Genomic DNA, 24,562 nt, shown 5'->3' on the forward strand with positions numbered 1-24,562 from the left:
TACCATTATAGTCAACAAAGCCAGGCACTCGGTGGCTAATGGATCTTGTGAGAATAAAAGAGGTGGACCACTTATTAAAATCCTGCATGGTTTGATAAAAACAAACAAACAAATGAGCAGAAACTCATTGGGGTTTGGTGCCTGTGCTATTTAATGGTAATGGTTCACTGGAAAATAGTAAATAGACAGTGGTTCTAAGTTTATATTGACTCCTAGATATCCAAAAAATCACGATGGTTCTATAATTCAGAACTAGGACACATGAAGGTTAGGTGATGAATGGAATTTATGTCCAAGTCTCCTCTCAGTGGCTCAGAGATTCTGTAAAACCATGCTGTGGTCATTTTTCCGGTGGCTGAATGGGTAGTTGGAATACATGTACTTAGCATCTGATAGAATTCTCGCACTGATTCCTGGTCCACTGTGTGAGTTCTATTATGGTAATGTGTCTGGAGGTTCCCAAGACCATCCCCAGATGTAATGATTTGCTAGAGAGACTCACAAAAATCAGCACATAATCATACTCACCGCTAAGATTTATTATAGTGAAACAATACAGAGCAAGATTAGCAAAGGAAATGATGCATGGTGCAATGTCTGGTGGACACCAGGGGAAGCTTCCAGACTCCTCGCCCAGTAGAGTCACACAGGATACACTTAATTCCAGCAACGAATGGTGACAACATGGGTGAAATGGTGCCAACCAACGGAGATCCTAAGATACTGATGCTCAGAGACTTTCTTTGTGGCTTGGTCAGGTAGGCAGCTTCTGCTTGGCACATACCAAAATTCCAGACCCAAAAGGAAAGCAAGTGTCAGCATAAACTGCACTTCTGTTTGAACAAACACATTTCAGGACCAGTGAGCCACTCTTATCACTTAAAGTGGTGGGACCCTCCCAAAATGGAAGTTCTCAGCCACTAACCAAGGGCCAACATTGTAAGCTTGCCTTCTAAGGACAGCGGTCAGTCCTGCTCTGTTAACTCTTTTCTGCCTACCGTGTTTCCCCGAAAAGAAGACCTAACTGGAAAATAAACCCCAGCATGATTTTTCAGGATGACATCCTCTGAACATAAGCCCTAATGCGTCTTTTGGAGCAAAACTTAATATAAGACCCGGTCTTATTTTCGGGGAAACACGGTAGATAGGAACAAACACAGGGGAGCCCTACCTCAGGGGAGTTGCCGAGATCAGTGCTGCCTTTGGCTCTAATTCCTGTTACCTCCTAATTCGACCTGCCCTTTTGTCCTTAGCAGAGGGCGAATGGGTCTTGGAAAATAATGGAGGATTATTGAAAGTATAGTCAGTTTGTGACTCTGATAACAGCTTCTCTGCCAGAAGCAGATTCTTTACTGAAACAAATTCGCAAAGCCCCTGTGTAGCTGTCAGTGAGGTACATGTATTGATTTTCTTCAATGGGCAGAGAATGCTAGAGATATTTTGTTTTCAATTAGGAAGAACAGCAATGTACTTTCACCACTGGACTTCAGAACACAATCAAGTCACTTGCTTCGAGTTGCAATGTGTTCTGAAGATGCCTCGATTGTCTCCCTATCACACAAGACATCATGCCCATCATTTACAGACACAGCGTTATGCTGACCGAACCTGGTCAGCATGGAGTAGTAGCTTCCCTAAGGACTTTGATGAAACCTGTATATGAAGGAGGTTGGAGGATAAACCCAATGGCTCTGTATGGTTCTGGTACCTTCACAAAGTTCTGGGAATGAAGGTGACCCTCAAAGTGAGACAACTTGCTGCAGCTTGTACCTTATACCTCCAAGAAAGACACAGAAAATTTGGTTGGCCTATTTGAATTTGGGAAGCAAACTCTAAATCAGAGAAAATATAAGGCTGTGTGGTACCTAAAACATGGTTCCCGGACCACCATGCGAGGATCTGTGGGAGATGCATATGCTTCATAGAACTGTGTCCAGCTCTGTAAGAGAATCACGTTGTAGGTGCCTGTAATTTTGGAGGAAAGCCAGAAAATAGCTATTCTCCTCTGAGAAATAGCTATTGGGGCCAGATTGAGACTAAATTCTTGACAATGTGAGGGCAATGACTCTGCCACTTGAGCTGCTCAGAACAAAGTGAGTATAATATAATCCACCACGTCATAAATCTGATGTACCAAGCAGCACTCCATCACCAGTGGAAGCAGTGGACACGGGACCAGAACGGAGCAGGTCATTTGTTCACAATGCCTTGCCATTCAGATATGTATTTAATTTTTTTTTCTTTTTTCATTTCTGATTTTACACTAAATGTCATTGCCCCCAGAGAAAGTCATCTGTGTAGCACTGAGTCTGAAATATATTGAAACTAGTTTTATGAACTCGTATTTTATTTCTATGTATTATTGTTGCATGCAGAATTTAGAATATATTCATCAGTTGGGGGTCTGTTGGAAATAAACTCTTAGTTATTAGTCATCTCAAAACTTTTTTATTTTGTCCCCTAACCTGAATTCAGGCTTAGGTTGCTACTAAGTTGAAGTTCAGCTGTAATTTTTTTGTCATCACAATAAAAACATTATTCCACTATCTTACATTTGCCACACTTGCCACTGTCTTACTTGCTTACATTGTTGCTGTTGAGAAGTTGAATGCCAGTGTAAATGATATTCCTTTGTAGATAATATGATTTGTCTCTCTACTTGCTTTTACAAACTGCATTTTTTTCCGTGGAATTCTTGAAGTTAACTACAAAATATCTAACTGAATATTTCCTTTTATTTATACTATGCCTTGATTCTTAGAGTTTATGATTTTCTTCATTTCTGGAAAACGCTTATTTCAAATATTGCCTTTCCTTATTTTCTCTTTTATCTCCCCATACAAGTTACATTTAGACATATGTTGCACTCTATCATTCTACGTTCCAGGCTCTTAAACTAAAAATATCTTTTCATACTTGCATGCATGTCAATGTTGCATTTTGTATAATTTTTTCATATCTCTCTTCCAAATTCACTACATCCTCTATTTATTTAGTTTTCCTATTTTTACCATCCACAGTATTTTCATTTCCAATGATTATATTTTTCCTGGTCACTTTTACAAAATCATGCCTAGTCTCTCCTTCCTTGTGCTTATTTTTAAAATTTAATCTTTTTAAGACTTGATACATAATTATTTTATATGCACTGTCACATAATGCCAATATATGGAATCTTTGGGTATCTTGTTGCACCTTTGCTATGATTATTTGTCCTGACCCTAAGTCATAAAGAGTTTTTTGTCATTTTCCAGTTAATTTCTCACTCTGAGCACTTATTTGAGTGATGATATTCTATGGGAATCCTCAAGTACCTTATTGAAAGTGCCAGAAATTTTTTTCATAGCAAATTCTTCTGCTAGCGTTATGCAAGGATATCAGTTCTAATTTTCTATATATTTTTTTGTAGATTCTACTCCTTTTATTACCTTTCTCAGTTCAACTTTGAAGATTAGTGTTCTGGGTTGCTTTTATCTATAGTATAGCTTCAGTCTTTACTTACCACTTCTTCTTGTATTTCATACCTTCTTTCAATTATTATTTTGCATTCTAGAATTTTCCTTAACGTATTCTTTAGGATGTTCATTCAATTATAAACTCTGTTGTGTTGGCTCTATCTCTTCCTACATCCTTTTCAACTTTTGGAATTTATTTGCTTTACATTTTGTAGGTTCAGGACTCAATTATTTATTTAAAAGCATTTTATATTCCACTCCACCCAACATCTAACTTTTTTGAAGCCTATGAGCTAGCTTATTTTTTCTTTGATAGAAAAAATAATCCAGTATTTTTTTAGCCAAAACTAGAAGTAGTTTGTGTACATTTTTAATAAATGTCTTATATGCTCTCCCCAGGTTATAAATACTAAGTCAGGGACATGTCTTACTCTTCATTATATCTCTCCTATCTTTCTCTCCCCCACCCACAATGTCTAGCATAAAGTGGATGCTCAATCTTTTTAAAAAGACAAACCAGTGTATTTAATTTAAATGAGTTTACTCTGTCACTTTTTAATATTTTGACTTTTGGAATTCTCTCCCAGAGACTCTTCATGAAAAGTGTTGGCAATATATGGTTGACCCTTGAACAACATGGGTCTGAACTGTGTGGGTCCACTTATGTGGGGATTTTAAAAAATAAATATATACAGTATTATAAGTATCTTTTTCTCTTCTTTATGATTTTCTTAATAGCATTCTTATCTCTAGCTTACTTTATTGAAAAATACAGTATAACATATAAAATATGTGTTAATCCACTGGTTATGTTATTGGTAAGGTTTCCGGTCAACAGTAGGCTATTAGTAGTTAAGTTTGGGGAGAATCTAAAGTTATACATGGATTTTCAATAGCATAGGGGATCAGTGCCCCTAACTCATGTATTGTTCATTGGCCAACTATAATTTAATTAAAATTATATGGTCATGTTTTTCTATCTTGGGTTCTTATCCAAGCTCCCTCATTTAATAATCATGTGATCTTGGACAACTGAGTGATAATTTTTAAAATAAAAGTAGGATACAATGCAAGAGGGTATTTTGGATATAATTAAACCATGTGTGTGATACACCCAGCATAGTGTTAGAACACTGGGACTTATAAAGCTTTTTCCCCTTTCTTAATAAACTGAACAAAAATAACCATGGTTGCTATCAGTATCAGTTTATTCCTTGCTCCTTTTGGTACATGTAGAGAGAAAGTGATAAGGAAATTATCAACTCAACATAATTTTATCTTTTGGCAACAAAATAAAAATTTGCTTTATAAAATATTATACTATCATATTATACTGATTTGCTTTGGGTGCCGTCATTGTAGTTCATGTCTTATCTAAATGATGAATGACAGTTGAAATAGTATAGGGTAATGTTATTTTTAGTAGACAATAACAGTTAATAAAAGTTTCTCAGCTGAAACTAGGCAATAAACAACTATGACAGAAACAAAATATGTGATTAAAAACAGGAATATAATGAACATATTATGTTCACTATAAAGTGTTATAGGACCTGCATTAAGAATTAGGGTGTAAAATTGAAATGTTTCTGTTTGTTTACTTCGTTATACTTTTTTACTTTTTCTCCCTCTTCCCTTCTGAGGAGAACCTGAAATGGGCTTTGACATGATACAATCATTTACTTATTTAGTACGGGGTGGGGAGGTGGATGGTGGAGTGCATTGCCAATATAATAGGAAATTGCAATTTCAAAATCTAAAGGGACTTTTAAAATAGAACAAATTTAGAAATGGAAAAGCAACACTGAACACAAGAATTACATATCTTTTATGTAGCCGCATTTTAAAATTCACATCTTCATTGCAATCATTTATGTGTGCCTAGCAAAAGTGGAAATGATTGTAAGCCCTCATTAATTCCATTTAATCAGCAATTACCTATTGAGCAACTACTGTCTGCCAGGAGCTGTGCCAGTCACTGCGGATGCAATAGTGAGAAGGTCACAGTCCTGCTTCATTCTTATAGACTCGTGGAGGAAGCCCTGCAGTTAACAGATAGGACAGTACCTGGCCTGTAAGTGCTAAGGTAAATTAGAATAGAAGCTGTGAGGGGGTCCCAGGAATGAGATTTAACGCAGCCTGGGAAAATCAGCCAAGATACTTGAGAGAAAGTCCTCTCAGCTCGAAAATCAAGAATAATTAGTATTAACCTGGTAACTGGAGTAGGGAAGGGATCTCAGATCTGGAGGGTAGGGATGACATGTTCAAAGCTCTGCCAGTGCAGTAGTTTAGTAACGTTGTGACTAAGAACATAAGGGAGGGTGTAATAAGCAGTGAACTTCAAAAGGTAAGCTCTGTTTGTAAGCCATGCTAAGTAGTATGATGTTTATACTGATTTCAGCTGGAAACATGTAGGGTGGGTTTGTGCCTAAAAATGACCACTCTGCCTGGAGAATGGAACCTGCGTTGTGGGTAGGAGAGACATCTGGTTCGGCGTGTGGCTGAGATGAGAATTGACGGAGTGTTCCACTGAAATAAAGAATGCACAAGACTTGATGATTGATAGGCGAAGGGAGTGAGAGTGGTCTAGGACCAACATATAGAGTCCTGGCTTGGGAAGTTGGATAGAAGAAGATGCCATTCATTGAAATATAGAATATGGGAGTGGTTGCTGATTGGTTGGGTGGAGAAAAGGAAGATGAATTTAATTTTTGATTCAAGGAGACATGTCAGTTAGGCTGTCTGTGTGTTATGTGTGTGTATACTGAGCGAGATGACTTAAGATAAAGGTTTGAGCAACATATATCAGGACTTCAGATACAGGTTTGTGAGACAACACTGTATAGATAATGAGCATGAAGAGAAAGCCTAGAAAAAAATGAAAAAAGTATAATCTGAACAGAGAAGAGGTCTAAGTGTGGAAATGTAAGGATAATCAACATTTAACACACACACAAAGACAAGTAGGCAAGGTATTACTTAATATTCATTTACAAAACAGAGAAGTACGGAGAATAAATATTTCTGAAATTAGAATGAAGCACAGAGCAATGAAATGTTACATTATATGTAGTGCTCAATGATCGGGCAAAATTATGGATTTTTTCTCCTAGATGCCTCAATGCCCACATCTTAGAGGGAAAAGTCTCACTTTCCCAACATTTTCTTTAAATGTGCAGACGCATTCTTTGTTCCTGATCTATGGGGACATTCTCCACTTGACATTCTCTAATTGCTTCCTATAGTCTCATGGGCTGCCTTTGTCTCTTGCAGTTATATTGTAGAAATTAAAAGAAAGTAGTTGAAAAAGAACTTTAATATGCCTTAAAGAAATCAGATGTAAAGGCATATTTTGAATATTCAACATCATGTAACTTGTGTAATTATTCAGCTTCATAGAACTTTATTATTAATGTGTCAGTGTGTTCTGAATTTCAGCACATTATGCATTCTGAATATACATCTGAAATTACGTGTTTGACTTGGAAAAGCAAATAAAGATGAATTGGCAGCAGCATCCGTGGAGGCTGGAAGAAAGACCACTGCACTTGGCAGTAGGATATTTGAATTCTAGTTGCTAACACCCACTTATTGTCCTTCCTTATACATATATCCCTTAACTCTCTTGAGGCTAAGTTATGTGATTTGTAAAATAATAATATCCATGGTCCTTTGAAGTTTTAAAATCCTGTTTTTCTCAATTTATCTATAAAAGCAATGTGGGATTTCTATTCAATCATAAAGGATAAGCATTTCATTCTCACAGAGCATTTTTAATAATTGAGCCTGAAATATTTGGATAAGTTTTAGTAACCACAATAATGTTCTAAATTACCTGAAGGTGGTTAAGTAAGCATAGGAATTAATATAGAACATTTCTATGTTATTTATAATTTTATTGTGTTTTTCCCCCATTTATGTGCTTAGCATTAAAAAAAAAAATTCTTTCAGGAGATAGCATGATCATAAAGGCTTGAGTTGTTTAAACATGGCAAACATAGGGCAATAAACATCCATGTTTATCTAGATATAGACATGATGCAATAGCTCAAGTTAAATATTTTCTAACGACACTCCTCTGAAAGGGTAAATGAACTGCCTTGGGAGTCATTTCTTAGAGTTGTAGATAGTTGGCAATAGTATCCACTCATAAGAGGCAAATCTGAAAAACAAAGAATAGAGAGAGAATGTTTCTAATTACGGGCTCACCTATTACAACTGCCTGATCGATAATAGCCATCAAATAGCGCACTTCTGCCTGGCCAGGATGTTAGCGTTCCCAAAGAATGAAGCTTTTGGTGTCCCTTGGATTTCCTGTCTTTTCCTCTTTACACTGGTTCAGCAAGGAGCAGAGGCCTTTCAGTGTGACAACGGGGTCTCCGTGGCGCTTGACAATGTGTGTGACTTCACAGATCAGTGTGGGGACAAGAGTGATGAGCAGCAATGTAAGTTCCATCCCTCCTTTTCCTCCAATTTTGGTGCAGCTTTACTGCAGGGGTGATGAGCAGCCTGGGGAGATGCAGCTAGATACGGGCCCTGCACGGCTTTCACTTATAAGCTTGTCGTGTAAATCAGAAACAAAAATAGTGTTTTCATTAAAGAGACAGGTCCCTAAATAAAAATTACACTAATTAAGCAATAGTAAATTGCAAAGATTCTAATTGGATCGAATGGATTTTAAAACACTTTACTGATGATGCAAAAGGAGTGATAAGCAGACATGTAGCTTTTAATGTTATATCAGTGAAACAAAATTTTATAGAAGAGCCTCACTGCAGCTTTAAAAGGCTGTGATGGGAATTAAGAGCTTCAGTTTGAATTCAGTATGAAAACATTTGAAATGAACCTGAGATGGGATGGGGAGACTTTCTTTTCGCTGAGAGGATGGTACCACCTAATGAATTGGTCCCGAAAGCACACGGAGCACAGCTCTGGCTTGTACTCTTTCATTCTGGGTGGAGGAAAGAACATAAGCTTCAGAGAGGGCAGGACCTAGATTTGGATCCTGGATAAACCATCTACTCATTGTGTGATCTTGAACCTCCACTTTATTATAAGATGTCTTAAAGTGAGACAAAGCAGCTCTCACAGGTGGGAAAATACTCCATTTCTTTCTGGTGTCATAGCAATAAAAAAGAAACTGCTCATCAAGGGAAGACATGGGTAAAGAGATGTACATGTAGATGTCTGTAGTTTCTATAGCCATATGATATCCTGAAGGAATACTGCATTTCACCAATAGAACCAGGCCATTCTTACACGCAATCACCTTTCATAAACAATACTATCATAAACTTAAGTGGGTTCGTTGTTGGTTCACAGTAACTATTGACTCGGTTATCTGGAGGCATGAATCTAGCATTTTAGAGTATTTTACTCAAACATATTTTCTAATTTTATTCAGACACTATGTTAATTAGTGTTGACAGAATTCTTCATTTTCTTCTGTGGAGATAAGGTTCTACATATTCAATTTTTGTGGTTTGCTTTCTATTTACATATTCAGTGATTATTACATTAAAAGCAAGAAAAGTGATTACTGAAAAATTTCTTCTCTGTTGAAGAAAACAGGCTCCTGATTTTCCTCCCGTAGTTTGGGATAGCTGTCACACAGTTAGTAACTACTGAATACAAAGCACAACCAAAGACAGGGATTCATTAATGTTTGTCCAGTTTCCCCAGAGATTGTAGATGTGGGTGTGCTGCCCTTTCTCTCCCTTTCTCTGGACTGTCTGGGAAAGCCCTTTGCTGGCTTCTCTGGTGAGCACAAAAGAGGAACCACTCAGGTGGTTTGACAAGAAGAGCAAAGTCCCTTCATTCCATTCTTAATCTCTAAGAAGCTTCCTTTAGCACAATTGCTGTGAGAACATGCATCGTCCTGCTTCAGGGAAAAGGTTAATGGGAAAGAAGGAGAAAAGTCACTGGGTGGGAAAGGTCTCGGCTGCATGAAAGATTCTAATAACTGGCAGTCTTGGATGAAAGTGAAGGAATAAATCTGTCGAATAAATAGATTTCATTTTAAATGTTACATTGGGAGATCACCTTTCATTCGGCTTTTTCGCTTTTCATTTTCATTTCTGAGAAGCTTCCACTTTTGTATTTTATTTAAAATGTGCACCATAACCTGTAGATAAAACTGAGAATCACTTTAAAGTGTGAGTTTCTTTTGTATATCACACTAAGGGGGAAATATTGTGAAGGAATAATAATGGCCATGCAATTTCTCTCATGACAATTTGTGATGCTAGAGTTACAGATGAGATTTTTTAAAAAAGCTAACTTTATAATGATGTTAAAGTAGTCACAAAAAAATCAATCTGTGTCCTGCTTTAACATTCAAGTGGTGTGACCTTTAGAGAAACAGATTAATATGTTCACTTTCTTAAGGAAATTGGCATAGCTGAAGTTGAATTTCAGATGCAACTGATTCTATTGATTGGTTTTTGAGAATGTTCTTATTTTATACGATGGACCTCTTTTCAAGAATACAAAAAACAACTCGTGTTTCTTTTTGTTTCTTTTTGTTGTTTGTTTGTTTGTTTTTTTAGGATATTAGGTTTAGGAAGACTGAATCTTCCCAATGGAATAAATTCTATTTACACACACTATTGAGCACTTAATATATAGTGAGCAAGAAAACAAATTTTTTGGTGTAACAACTATTTGGTTTTAGTGTTCGCAAGTCCTCTGTGTTAGCATTTATTGATATCCTGAGCCAGGGAAATAAATGTTGTGGTATTGGTCTGTTTATTTATTTATTTATTTTTTAAATCATGTTCCAAGTGTTACATTGTCTGCTTCCGAAATGATCCTCATTTCCTGGTCTTCTTCATTCTCTTTTATTTTTATTTATTAATTTTAATATCAGAGTCAATACTAAGTCCAGAGATAGTCTACCTTTTCTTCTAGCAATTGTTCCAAATTATCTGATACACAAAAGCATTACTCTGCTTTATTTTTCTTAACAATAAAGACAGTTGTATTACGTTGCTACATTCAAATCCAAATCAACCAGAAGATAACCAAACATACTGTTGCTACAGTGTTGAATATATCCCATTCAATGGATCCCTACCACGGCAGTGTTTCCAGAAAATATACTTAATTACTTTTGCATACCTGAAGTTAGCATTAAAATTAACTGTTGTGTGTAATTCACTTTTAGAGCTAATTTACTCTAACTTTGCTGTGATTCAAAAGAGAAAAATACATTGTTAATCAAATATTTTCCCCCCTTACCTACATGTCATGCTTAAGAACTTGTGCATTCATTATAGTATTTTTATAAGGAGATAAAAATAGTTTTTTATACTTTGATTTGATGGAGTATATCATAAAGATTTGAGATTTTACCTAATTTCTTTTTCAAACTTTTTGAATTTAGGAACAAGATTTGTTTTTTGTTTGTTTGTTTTTTAATGTACTCAATTCATATAAATCTAAATTTATATGTGAAATATGTGAAAGTTACCATAGAGGAACATTCTCAAAAACTGAGAGGTGATAGTGTTCAATCAGACATTAAGTAAAATATGATTTCTTTACTAGAATGACATAAATATCAACTACTTTTAAAAGTATTTGCTTCATTGAAGTACTTGAAGCTAAAGTATCGAAACAGTGAAATGTGAGACTTCATGTGCCACATTTATCTCACTACATTTTAACAGCACGTTGTTATGAAACAACTAATAAACACACTTAAAAATCCTGTTTACCGTAGTGACATAGTTTGGGCTACCATAACAAATACCGTAGACCAGGAGGCTTAAACAACAAACATTTATTTCTCACAGTTCTGGCACCTGGGCAGTCCAATATCAAGGTGCTGGCAGATTCGTTATGTGATAAGGGCCCACTTCCTGGTTTGCAGACAGCTCTCTTGCCACGTCCTCTCATGACAGAGAGGTCATCTCTAGTGTCTCTTCTTTTAAGGGCACTAGTCCCTCTTGAGGTCCTCACCCTCATGACCCAGTCACATCTCCAAGGCCCCATATCCAAATACCACCACACTGGGGATTAGGACCTGAACATACGCATTCTGGAGGGATACAAACATTCAGTCCACAGCAGAACAGAATTGTATATATAAGAAATCTAATAATAAATATGTAGAGCCTAGCTGAAGAAAATTAGAAAATTTCAGATTCTCGTCTTGGCATAAATGGATGATATAGTTTTGAGTCCTATGATATTTACCTTAATTTCATAGAATAACTTAAGCACAATGAAAAACAGCAAAATATCTTTGTTGTTTATTGCATTGGGTCCTCATTAGTACCATTTTGCTTTAATGTCTCTGTAGATCCTTTGGTCTTTTCTGGTATGTGGTGACAACCTTAGAACCATTATGTCATAGAGAAGGAAAGCCCTCAAGCTCTTCTAAGTCAAAAGCCTCATTTTGTAAATGTGAAGGAGGGGAGACCCTAAGCCAAGAAGCTAATAGCTCAAGGATATGTGGCTAGTTAATGGTGACCCAAGACTCAAACTGGGGTTTCTATCCTTCCCACGTTTGAAGTATAAGTAACCTGAGGCCTTAAAACAGTGATTATGAAATCTGGTTTTCATGCACTGGACAACTTTAGAGGACATTATAAAAATATTGTTTCTAAATAAAATACCTCATTCATTACTAATGTCAGAATATGTACATAAGTCTCTTTCAAACTGTTTCCTTTCAATAAAATTTGAGTATAGGCAATTTTATTTATCTGTACTTTATTGCCAACCCAAGTACTTTCAGATCTGTTATGTGTGATTTGCACAATTGCAGGATACTTTTGCTGAGGTAAACTGGAAAAGGAGTTGCCTGTCAGAATAGAGTAGAAAATATCCTGTAGAAAGGAATGAATGGAAAAGTTAGATAAAATGGATAACAATGCAGATTTTATAAAGACAAAGACAGGATAAAACCTGAGTCTACAGAATTGCACGCTGGTTTCAATGTTTATGTTGAAAGGCCACTGATATATGCCGAAGAATAGCTGGTGTGGGGCAAAACCAGAGGCGAGAGAAGATAACACATAGCGAGAGGGGAGTCAGGAATGCTGGAATCACAAACTCAAGAAGGCTTGGTTTATTTTAACAAAGATTGTAAATCTCTGTGTGCACAGAAAGTGAATTACAAACTCCTTGTTAAAACTTTTGCTCATCTTCCACCCCCGCCTCTCCTTATCTGGTAACTACTAAACTATTGTCTGTGTCTATGAGTTTTTGTTTCTTCATTTATTTGTTTTGTTCTTTTGCTGTTTTCAGTTTTATGTACCACATATCAGTGAAATCATATGGTTCTCGACTTTTCCTATCTGACTTATTTTGATGAGGGTAACAGGGATCAAATATATGGTCATGGAAAGAGAACTGACTCTGGGTGGTGAACACACAATGTGATATATAGATGATGTAATACAGAAATGTACACCTGAACTATGTAACTTTACTAACAACTGTCACCCCAATATACTTTAATAAAAAATAAAAAAAAGAAACTTTTGCTGTTGGAAAGTCTGAAAGTTTTCCAGCGAGCAAAGGAAAACAAATGGAAATTGGAAGTATCCACTTGGACTAATAATAAAATAACATGAATGTCTGTTTAGAGTTTTATCATTTTATTTTAGTTAAAGTAAATATTTACAAAGGCTTTGTATTATTTCTACACTAACTGTTTTTTCTTAAGCAGTATTTTTTTTTTTTTTTTTTTTCAAGAGAGCTAATATTAACCTTGCTCCAAAGGATGTGATCAGAGAGACCTTGAGGTGGGGATTTTTCTTTTCTTTTTTTTTTTTTTTGTATATGTGCTGATTAGATTCCTTCTGCTATTTTTAACAGTCTTCATAGAACACTTTTCACGTCAAATAACACTATCAGGAACTCCTGCTCGTGATAATGTTGGATGACTTGCATGCTTTGTGCCAAGTCGTGTAACATAAATCATTTTCCTTCATAGATTTTGATGTCTAAAATTGTGTCACAGTCATGGACTATTTTTGTTCAAATTGACAATGGAATCGTGAAAGAAAAAATGAACCAAGTGCAATATAGATTGTTCTTTCATTTTTGAGTATGTGAGAACATGAAAGCAACAAACTGAAGAAGCATTCTCGCTGCATTCTGAAAATTGCCTGGACAGTGAATCCTTCTCCTAAAGGAGAGGTTCAAACCTTACTGGAATTTTTACCTTGACCAATCCTACAGGATTTCTATCATGATTCCAACAAAAGAAGCCATGTAACAGAGCGAACTTGACGGAGTCATGTATTTCGGTGAGACTTTAATAAAACTATTATTAAAATCAACATGCCTTTGTGAATTGATGTCATCTTCCTGTAGCTGCAAACCGTTTCTTTAATCTTTTGAAGGATGTCAGGAAAAAGCAAAATGTTAGGTCCATGAGGGCAGGAAATTTATCTAGTTCTCATTTTCTAGAAGATGGATTAGCACATACAGTCAATAAATATTAGGTAAACTGACTGATTACTGGTTTACTGACTGGCTGAATGAATGATTGGAGGAATTATGAAGTGCACTGTTTTCTTTCACCATGGAATTCAATGAAACTGCTCAGTCTTGCAGTGCAGTCTGCTCTGGTTTCGTGGCTCAAGTGTGCAAGTTGATGTCATCCAAGAAGGACATTCAGTTTGTGAGCTCCCTTTGAAAATTTCAATGATACCTTGGTGACATCAAATGATGAACTGTTTCTTCCACAAGCAAAATGTCTTCTGAAGATGATTTCCGTATACAGATAGAACTTTTGCCGAGACTGTCATCCTACATACCTTTTCTCTTTGTCAATAAGCCTCATTTCTACATGTGCATGTTGACACTAAAGGCTTGGCTAGGAATCCTGAGAGAAGGTTTGCATTCTGTTGTCAAAGTTATCAAATGTACAAAAGCAAGGACCTTGAATCACAGCTGTTAAATAAGTTTCCATCAAAGAAATAGGGATAGAATATAATGCTCTCCACTACCCAGAAATAATTGTGACTTTCCAGTTAACAAGTCTTGAAATGCGTGAATGGACTTGGAAGAGAAATTTTAATTATTTTGAGAGAAATTGAAAACCTATTTCACAATAGAAAATGACAGGAGTTCATTTATTCCTGAATTAGTTTACTTGATGGAAAGGTTTTTCCATGCAAGAGATACAGTTTTCTATTCAGGGCCCTGTAGTCACCACCATAGAAACTACTGAAAAAGCCATCAGATCTCCTGGTCAAGCTGCTACTCTGGAATAGAGAATTACATGTAAACATTGCAACATTTATTATACTTGTGTGTATGCTGTTGCAGATTGCAGTGAATGTCACACTTTGTCCATATCTCTTCAGAAATCACCAGACCCAAACACTAGAGGCCTCCTTTGAAGGTTACTAATCTTAAACAATGTTAAAGGTAAAACAATATTTGGTAATTCTTTTCTCATTGACATAGATATCATCAATGATGCAATTACTGCCAGCGATGTTCTCAATGACTTGAGGGTAAAGGCAACTATATGACAAAAATCCAACCTAAGTAACGTTGGATAATTTGGGTGTGGGCTATAAAAGTGCTAATTCCATTTGCTCTTTCATACCTTTGTGAATTAGGGTTCTTCCAGTTTCAGTCTCAATGAAAATATTAAAATTAATACAGTGTGAAAGATAACAAACATTTCCTGGTAAACATTAATTAATATTTTCAAATCACCAAACCAAAAAAAACAGCAATCTGTCATTGAAATTTACTTTTGAAAAACAAACAACCCAATTGAAAAATGGGCAGAGGACCTGAAGAGACATTTCTCCAAAGAGGACATACAAATGGCAAATAGATATATGAAAAAATGCTCAACATCACTAATCATCAGAGAAATGCAAATCAAAACCACAATGAGATATCACCTCACCCCAGTCAGAATGGCTATCATGAACAAGACAAATAGTAACATGTGTTGGAGAGGCTGTGGAGAAAAAGGAACCCTCATACACTGTTGGTGGGAATGCAGACTGGTGCAGCCGCTTTGGAAGGCAGTGTGGTGGTTCCTCAAAAAATTACGAATATAATTACTGTATGACCCAGCAATCCCTCTCCTGGGTATCTACCCAAAAAATCTGAAAACATTTATCCATAAAGACACGTGTGCTCCAATGTTCATTGCAGCTTTATTTACGGTGGCCAAGACATGGAAACAACCAAAATGTCCTTCGATAGATGAATGGATAAAGAAGTTGTGGTATATATACACAATGGACTACTATTCGGCGGTAAGAAAAAATGAAATAGGACCATTTGTGACAACATGGATGGATCTTGAGAATATAATGCTAAGCGAAATAAGTCAGACAGAAAAAGCAGAGAACCATAGAATTTCACTGATATGTGGTATATAAACCAAAAACAACAAAAGAACAAGACAAACAAATGAGAAAAAAAACACAAAAACAAACTCATAGACACAGACAATAGTTTAGTGGTTACCAGAGGGTAAGGGGAGAGGGGGGTGGTAGATGAGGGTAAAGGGGATTAAATATATGGTGATGGAAGGAGAACTGACTCTGGGTGGTGAACACACAATGGGATTTATAGATGATGTAATACAGAATTGTACACCTGAAATCTACGTAACTTTACTAACAATTGTCACCCCAATAAATTTTAATTAAAAAAAAGAAAAAAAGAAATTTTGAGAATTTACTTTTGAAATTTTACTTTCGTTTAATTAGTGTATTTAGATTCATTTCATCCTTTGCAGGAACTGGCCATTATTTTTTACACTTAATGAGAGCAAAGGTGATAATTCTTTGTGAAAATGTTTTTCTTTGTTATCTACGTGTAGAAAATAATTTTCTAAATAGTAAAAATGAATTATGTGAAAACTTTCGTGACTATGTAATGGGTTGCTTTCCTTAAAAAGGAAAAACTTAACAAACTTGGAATAGAAGGAAACTACCTCAATACAATAAACTAGGCATGAAAAACGCACAGCTAACATCTTACTCAATGGTGAAAGACTGAAATCTTTTCCTCTAAGATAAGGAACAAGACAAGAATGCCCTTTTTCATTACTTCTATCAACAAAGTACTGGAAGTCCCAGCCAGAGTACTTAGATAAGAAAATTTAATAAAAGGCATTCAAATTGGAAAATGAACAAGTAAAATTATATCTGTTCACAGAACATGTGATCTTAAATGCAGAAAACCCAAAAAATTCTACCAAAAAAATTTGTTAGAATAAGCAAATTCAGCAAAGTTGCAGAATTCAAAGTGAACACATAAAAAGCCGTTGCATTTCTGTACACTAAGAATGAACAATTTTAAAAGGAAAGTAAGAAAACAATTCCATTTACAGTAGCATCAAACAGAAAGAAATAGTAATAAACGAGACAAAAGACATGTATATAAAAAACTAGAAATTGTTGCTGAAAGAAATTTAAAGAGACATAAATGGAAAGACATCTTTTGTTCATGGATTGGAAGAATTCATATTGTTTACATGTGAACACTAATCAAAGCAATCCACAGATTCAATGTAATTCCTATCAAAGTTCTAAGAATGTTTTTTGCAGAAATAATAATTTCCATCTTAAAATGTACATAGACTCTCAAAGGACCCCAAATAACAAAAACAGTCTTGAAAAAGAACCAAGTTATAGCCCTCACACTCCCTTATATCAAAACTAGTGACAAAGTTATAGTAATTAAGAGTGTACAGTTGACATAAAGACAGACGTATAGGCCAATGGGATAACATAGAGAGCCTAGAAAGAAGCTCTCAGACATGGTCAAATGATTTTCCACAAGGTGCCAAGATCATTCAGAGGGAAAAAATAGTCTTTTCAACAAATACTGTTGTAAAAATTGGATATCCACATGCAAAGAGGTTAAAGTTGGATCCTAACCTTACAAAATTAACTCCAAATAGATTGAATGCCTAAAGGTAAAGAGCTAAAACTATAAAATTATTAGGAGAAAACATAGGGGAAAACCTTACAATATTGGATTTAGCAATGATTTCTTAGGTATGACAACAAAATCACGGGCAACTAAAGAAAAAAAGATAAATTAGACTTCATCAAAATGAAAACCTTTTGTGTATCAGATGACACTATCAGAATGAAAAAGCAACAACAGAAGGAGAGGAAATATTTGTAAATCAAATATCTAATAAGAGGTTGATATGCAGAATATATAAAGAACTCCTACAACTCAACAACATAAAAGCAAACTTATTTAAAAAATGGACAAAGGACTTGAATAGACATTTCTCCAAAGATATACAAATGTCCAGTGAGCACATGAAAAGATGTTCAGCATCACTAATCATTAGGGAAATGTAAGTTAAAACCACAATGAGATACCACCTCACACCCATTTGGATGGCTATTATAAACAAACAAACAAACAACCAAACAAACAAACAAAACCCCAGAAAATAAGTGTTGGCTAAGATGTTGAGAAACTGCAACACTGGAGCAATGTCAGTGGGAATGTAAAGTCTTATAGCTTCTATGGGAATGGTATGGCAATTCCTCAAAAACTTAAAAATTGAATTTTCATATATAGCAATTCTACTTCTGGGGCTATATCTAAAAGAAAAGAAATATTGGAATCCAACTGATATTTGTACATCCATGTTCATAGCAGCCTTATTCATAGTAGCCAAAAGGTGAAATACACCCAAGTGTTCCTCAACAGATGAATGGATGGATAAACAAAATATGGTATATGCGATGACATATTATTCAGCCTCAAAAAGGAAGGAAATTCTGACACATGCTACAACATTATACCTGAGGACATTATGACAAGTGAAATAAGCCAGTCACAAAAGGTCAAATAAAGTATGCTTTCACTTTATAAGGTACCTAGAGTAGTCACAGTCATAGAGACAGAAAGTAGAATGGTGGTTCCCAGTGGATGGGCGGAGCAAGGAATGAGATGTTATTTAATGGGTGTGGAGTTTCCGTTAGGGAAAATTTAAAAGTTCTGGAGATGGATGGTGTTGATGGTGGGTAACAATGTGAATGTACTTAATATCACAGAACAGTACACTTAAAAATGGTTAAAATGTAAATCTTATGTCATGTGTATTTTACCATAATTTAAATTAAAGAGTAAGATTTATCATTAAGGAAAAAGTACAGCTGTGCCTCATTGAACTTTTAGGAGAAAAGAAGATGTGTGTTATTTATATAGGCCCAGGCAAAGTTGTGAAACAAGTGCTTTTAATACCTTCTACCTCTCCTTGTCTAATTTTTCCTAATTCTTATATTTTCTCTGACTTCTAAAAACTTTACATTGTAATTATTTACCCATACCATTCTTTGTTGAATTAATCCTGAGTTCTGCCCCAATTTCTTCACTACTGCCACTACAAAAACTTTATTGTATTCCTTCACATTTTTTCAGATGCTTGCCCTAAGTTACCTATCTCTTGGGGATATAATTTAATACTTATCTTCCCATTATGGTGCTAATAAGTGAATCTATGAGGGACTCCTCAGTGAATTTTAATGAGGGAATCTGGCACAATGGAAGCCAATTCAGGAGATAATTGGGCCTTCCAAGAAACCATAAATTGCAACAGAGTCACACTCCCTGCACTGCGTCTGACCTTTGGGATCATAAAATTGAAAACAAAATGATGAGTTCCACAAGTTCAAAAAGCCCAGGAACATGGATTCTACTGATAAGTGCCTGCATGCCATTGCTTATCATTCCAGACACTGTTCAGCTGTTCAACTGAACACAATTTAGTGATGGCTGTGGTAGTAGAAATATGCATGGGAGCAGACTTTAATATAGCAAACCGTTTCAGATTTGAATGCACGTACGAGGCAATGGAATTAAAAGGTAAATCAGCCACAATTCAAGGAAAGTTGTTCAAATGGTTTAAAACATACTACTCTCTATTAGTGGGGGGGGGGGTAAATGAATACTTAGAAGTTTTTCTGATGCATGTTTTGAATAATGGTAGCAGTGATTAGAAGTTCATAATTGCCTTTTTTAATAAGAATTAGTTGAAAATATATGACGTTAGATTCATTTTGTAACAAAAAGGACCCCTGTTGAGACTATTCTGAGAGAAAAATGTTTTATTTAGCTATTTTTCTAGTTCTAGCACTTCCAGAAGTCATCATCATTATGCTTGTGTATTAAAAAGAGCAAAGAACATTGCACACAGACGTCAACTAGTAATTGTACTTCAAGGCAGTTTCTTGGTCTTTAAAAAATGTTTGACACCCATGTCAGAATGTGTGGATGTTTCATAAACATACTTGCTGAAATATGGTGATAAAAATAGTTTTGAATATTTTACAATCACAAATAAATCATTGTAAAAGTTGCAGGGAACTAAAAGAAACTTGAACGATACCTGTTTATAAAGATACATGCATAGCTAATTGAATGACATGCACTCATTTATATATTCAGATAACTGTGCGATTTAGTTCATTTTTTGTTCAATCAGAGTCCCTAGACCACTAGGGGTCCATGAGGTAATACCCTAACGGGTATTCTGGCTATTCTAAATAGTTCAAAGTCTTTACAGAGATTGTAAATGTAACTGTGGCATGATTTATAGACCCACCAAAATTCTTTGCTTTTGAATACAATGACATCAGTTCTGTGTGGAAGTACTGGTGTCCCCAGGCTGACTAGAAAATCTGATTTACCTCTAATTCTAGGCCTTGATCAAAACTGTACAGTAGATTAACAATTAAGCTTTAGGACAGAACTTTAAGAGCTCATGTGCTCAAGTCAAAGAGACCTGGGGTCCAATCCTGGCCCCGGCACTCACTAGCAGTTCGGTCTTGGGCGAGTTTCCTAACACATTCCCAAGTCTCCTCATTTTTAAAACAGAAGAAAATGCTCACTTCTTAAGGAATACATCCACTACTGCAAGTAGAATGCCTAGCATAGAACAAACTCCCTCAATACATGGTGGCTGTTAAGATTCCTGCTATTATTATGGAATACCACCGGTGTGTGACATCTTTCCAAATAAAGGATTTTAGACTAAAATTAATAAAATAGACCACTGGTAATAAAATGGGTTTAGTTAACGTTTAAAAGTGACAGCTTGAAATCTGCTTTCAGGACTCATGTGGCTGGTCTCACAACAAGCACCACATGGATTATTATTAAATACTATTTTGTCCAAATGTGATTAAATAAAAATTATGTTTTTATGACTGGGTTGCCAAGCCCTAACAACCAGCACATTCACTCCGAGTATGACTAATGCAACCCGTCAGGGCAAGAACAAACTTGCCAAAGAAAAATCTGAACAGTTTCAAAGGACTACATCCCAGGGCGGGGTGATTTACAGTGGAGATAATCTAGTTTTTATAGAGTGATATTTGCTTCTCTTGGATGATGGAATAAAGCCTTACCTGGGTAGTTATGGTGAACAACCAACTGTCTAAATCTTGCTTCTCCCAAGCCTCTTGGATGATTTATATCTATGAGAGAGAGAGAGAGAGAGAGAGAGAGAGAGAGAGAGAGAGAGAGAGAGAGAGAGAGAGGAAGAAAATGCCTTTGCTATAATAAAAGCACTCAGAATTTCAAGAATATTGAGCTTTAACAGGGAGGTACTATGCTTACTTCCAGGGGTCCATCACAGATGGATATGGTTGAGATTCAATCAGAGGGTCCTCTTTGGTTTTGTCTGTCCAAATCTTCAATGGCAAGAGTATTGAGGTTCATGATGTAATCTTAATAATAATTCCTCATATCTTATGGTGCCAATGAGTTGTAAGGTAATTAGTTGTAGTTAGATCCTCACAGCAATTGTTTGAGGGAGACAGGGAACGATGTCACGATTCTAATCTTGCAAGGGAAGAAAAAGGCTTGCTGTGGTTGAGTGGTTTAGCTAAGGCATTCAGTTATTAAGAGACAAAACCAGGGTTAGGTCCTCAGTCTTCTGACCGCATGTGGCATTCTTCTATCTGACTACACTGTTTTTATTATTTTTATTTTTAAGATTTTTATTAAAATACTGCTAACATCCAATATTCTATTCATTTTAGGGGTACACTAGTTCTTCAACATTTACATACCTAAGTCCAGCAATCATCTGACATCGTACTATGCTATCAGCTTAGTGGCAGACTACAGTGATTTTTGTGTGTGGTGATTTATTAGACTCTCATGTGAAAAAAAGCTTTGCATTAATAAAGTAGCTTCAAATGTGAAAAATAATTCTTATGTTAATCTACATTTGTCATTTGTTCCTAAGTTTTCTTTTCAATTATTGTCTTATTTCTTAAGAAGCAAAATGGAGTTGTAAAAGCTAATTTCTTTTTTCTGCCATTAGGCTTGAATTATGAAAGATGTGATTTTGAGGACGGACTCTGTAATTGGACTCAAGATCAGAGTCTTCAACTCGGTTGGACAAAGAGAAATGGGATGACTGGTCTATCACCTCCGTTTTATGATCACAACGGCGTTATATCTGGTAAATACTTTGAATTCCTTCCTTCTTCCCTCCACCCTTCTTTCCTTCCTTTCTTCCTCCCATCCTTCCTTCCTCTCTCTTTCTTCCTCCCTCCCTTCCTTTCTTCCATTTTGTCAAATGGTTGATTATGGCAGTAGAATTTTGACTATTTAGATATTACTATAATATCTAATTTTATTTATTCTTTAACCATTTCAGGATGTTTATGACTCTAAAATATCACATTGAAGTCTCATAATTGACTTTCTGGGATCCTGAAGCTCTATGTAGACAAAAATTGGGATTTTTCTATGTTTTGACTCCTTATGAAAATTCAGAAATTTAAATATGATAATGTTACCTAGATAAATATATCAGATTTCTTTGCTTTTGGCTAGACGGATTTTTAGCTCTGTCCGGTGACACTTATTTTCTCAGGCTGACTAGAAAGCTCTGATGGGCTGCTCACTAGCCTTTGAGGTACTTCTGGAACCAATCATGTATTCATTTCTTTATTTGTTGCGTGAACTAATGAAGTTTATCCATTCACCGTTTTACACCAGATGATATAGATATTTTAGTGAGCCAAAATTGACTTCATGCCTGTCCTCATCTGGTGGGCTTACACGTGACGTGAAAACAAGCAGCCTATTGCCTAGCATAGCTGAGAGCTGGCGATTTTTTATAAAAGTGCTGCTCCTCTCAAATAAATACAATTCAATGTTAAATACATATAAATGTTTCCTTAGAGATAATTTCAAGTAAACTAAGCTTCAAGCATTAAATGTTAATTGTTTAGAAATGTTTACATAAATACTCCATGTGTGGATTAGAACCCTGGCTCCATCACTTGCTAGCTGTATGATCACATTTTTAAGCCTTGGTTTTCTTAACTTTACAAGGGGGAATAGTGGTGTTTGGTCCATAGGATAGTTGATTTAAGAGCTGAATGAGCTATTGTTGCTAAAACTTGTCATAAAATATCTGGCACTCAAAAAAAGTCAATATTCAGTACATTTCTGAATAAATTTATAACTTTATATAACTGTTATAACTTCTGTATAAATAAAATGGGATTTGTTCTTTTGATGTCCAAAATACTTTTCTAAAAATAATTTTTAACAATTGTTAGGAATAAGCTTTATCACAAAAAAAGGAACCAACTTCACAAAGAGGACCAACGGCTCACTGCAATGCATAAAAATGTTATCACCACCTAAGTTACATTAGGTGTTCACAGTGAATCTGGTGCCAAACTTTTAGCCAATACAATGTCTTATTAATTGTTTGATCCCGTACATCTCTCCTTTAGAACCTCACCACTGTTTCTGCCTTTTGCTTAGAAGATTTTCCACAGCATGCATTTATTTAGCCTAGTCTTCTTCATGGGCAGAAAACCTGATATTTTCTCCTTTTGTTGCAGGTGACTCTTCTTCCATTTTTCTTATTGCCTCCTCATCTTGGATTTAGACAATGTCCAGATTTCTGTCATTGTGCTTCCCTCTTTCCTCCCTTCCTCCTCATCTTCCCTCTTTTTCACTTTCTTCCTTCTCTTTTCTCATTTTGCCATGCTAATTTTTTGATAACATCGTCAAGAAGGAAAATGCAGGTAATTCCATCAAAATTCAGATGTTATATAGGCAGACACCCTTTTAGCCATGTATCTTGGTTTGATTTAAGATTGCTGGAGTCACAGTAGATAGGCTTGAAGCTTCTAGCTGTGTGGTCTGTTTCCTTATCTATAAAATGGGAATAATACAAGCCTCATAGGCAAAATGAGGCAAAATATTGCCTGGCATAATTATCGAAGGGTGGTGATTTTAATAGTAGTGGTGCATCTCTTGTAACTACAATTAAATGTTAAAATATGAGTATTTTCCTACAGATAATTTTAAATAAGCAAATGTTCTGCTTTTAGATATTAACTGTTTGAAAGTGTTTGTGGAAAAATAGTCTTGTTGGAATCTTGTCTCCCTTCAAAAAATCCTTATTTCATGAGTGTTAATAAATTTTTGATTAACATACTCTTGAAATAATTTGCCAGTATTCCAAACTAATATGTTTCATTATGTAATCAATGCTTTGAGAAGTTTTCAGAGCTAAGTTTGAAAATCTATTAGAACATTAAATACATCTCTGTTGGGTGGCTGGTTAGCTCAGTTGGTTAGTGTGTGTTGCTACCAACACCAAGGTTGCCTGTTCGATCCCTGCATTGGCCACTTTGAGCTGCGTCCTCCTTAAAAAATAAATAAATAAATAAATAAATAAATAACCCAATTAATTAATTAAATAAATAAATAAAACAAAAAATAAACATCCCTGTGTCAATATTTGAAGTCTACTAATACTCAGCGCAGAGTGATTCGAACGTAGTAATATTCATTTTTAAAAGTATATAGCATTGCATTTAGATAAAATCATATCACTCCAAAAATTCAAACTTATTTCTGCAATGATAGTAAAACTTTACTTTTTAAAAAAAGAATGGAATGTAAGAGATTTTTCTTACAACTTTTGTAAGAATATGAATTTTGAATCAATCTAGATTTCAGCTGATAATAAAGGTGGTACATGAGGTTATTAAAGTGTTCATAAGGCATCATAATAAATGCTGTGAATATTATAGAGACTATTCAAATAGTTGTTGCACACCAAGGTGTTTTTATCTCTTTTTAAAGCATTTTTG

General features: G+C 35.4%; 1 protein-coding gene across 1 annotated transcript in view; it reads left to right on the forward strand.

Annotated features, from left to right (window-relative positions):
* Positions 1-7,617: 7,617 nt before the first annotated feature.
* The window catches only part of MALRD1 (MAM and LDL receptor class A domain containing 1), a 544,472-nt gene continuing 527,527 nt past the window's right edge, over positions 7,618-24,562 (forward strand). Inside the window, exons 1-2 of the mRNA XM_074324842.2 lie at positions 7,618-7,900; positions 21,757-21,897. Of these exons, the coding sequence (XP_074180943.2) occupies positions 7,723-7,900; positions 21,757-21,897 (319 nt within the window). The 5' untranslated portion in view covers positions 7,618-7,722. The remainder of the gene's footprint in view (positions 7,901-21,756; positions 21,898-24,562) is intronic.

This window comes from Rhinolophus sinicus, chromosome 1 (assembly GCF_057876585.1).
Source record: "Rhinolophus sinicus isolate RSI-liver-muscle chromosome 1, RSI-T2T, whole genome shotgun sequence".
NCBI classification, from domain to species: domain Eukaryota; kingdom Metazoa; phylum Chordata; class Mammalia; order Chiroptera; family Rhinolophidae; genus Rhinolophus; species Rhinolophus sinicus.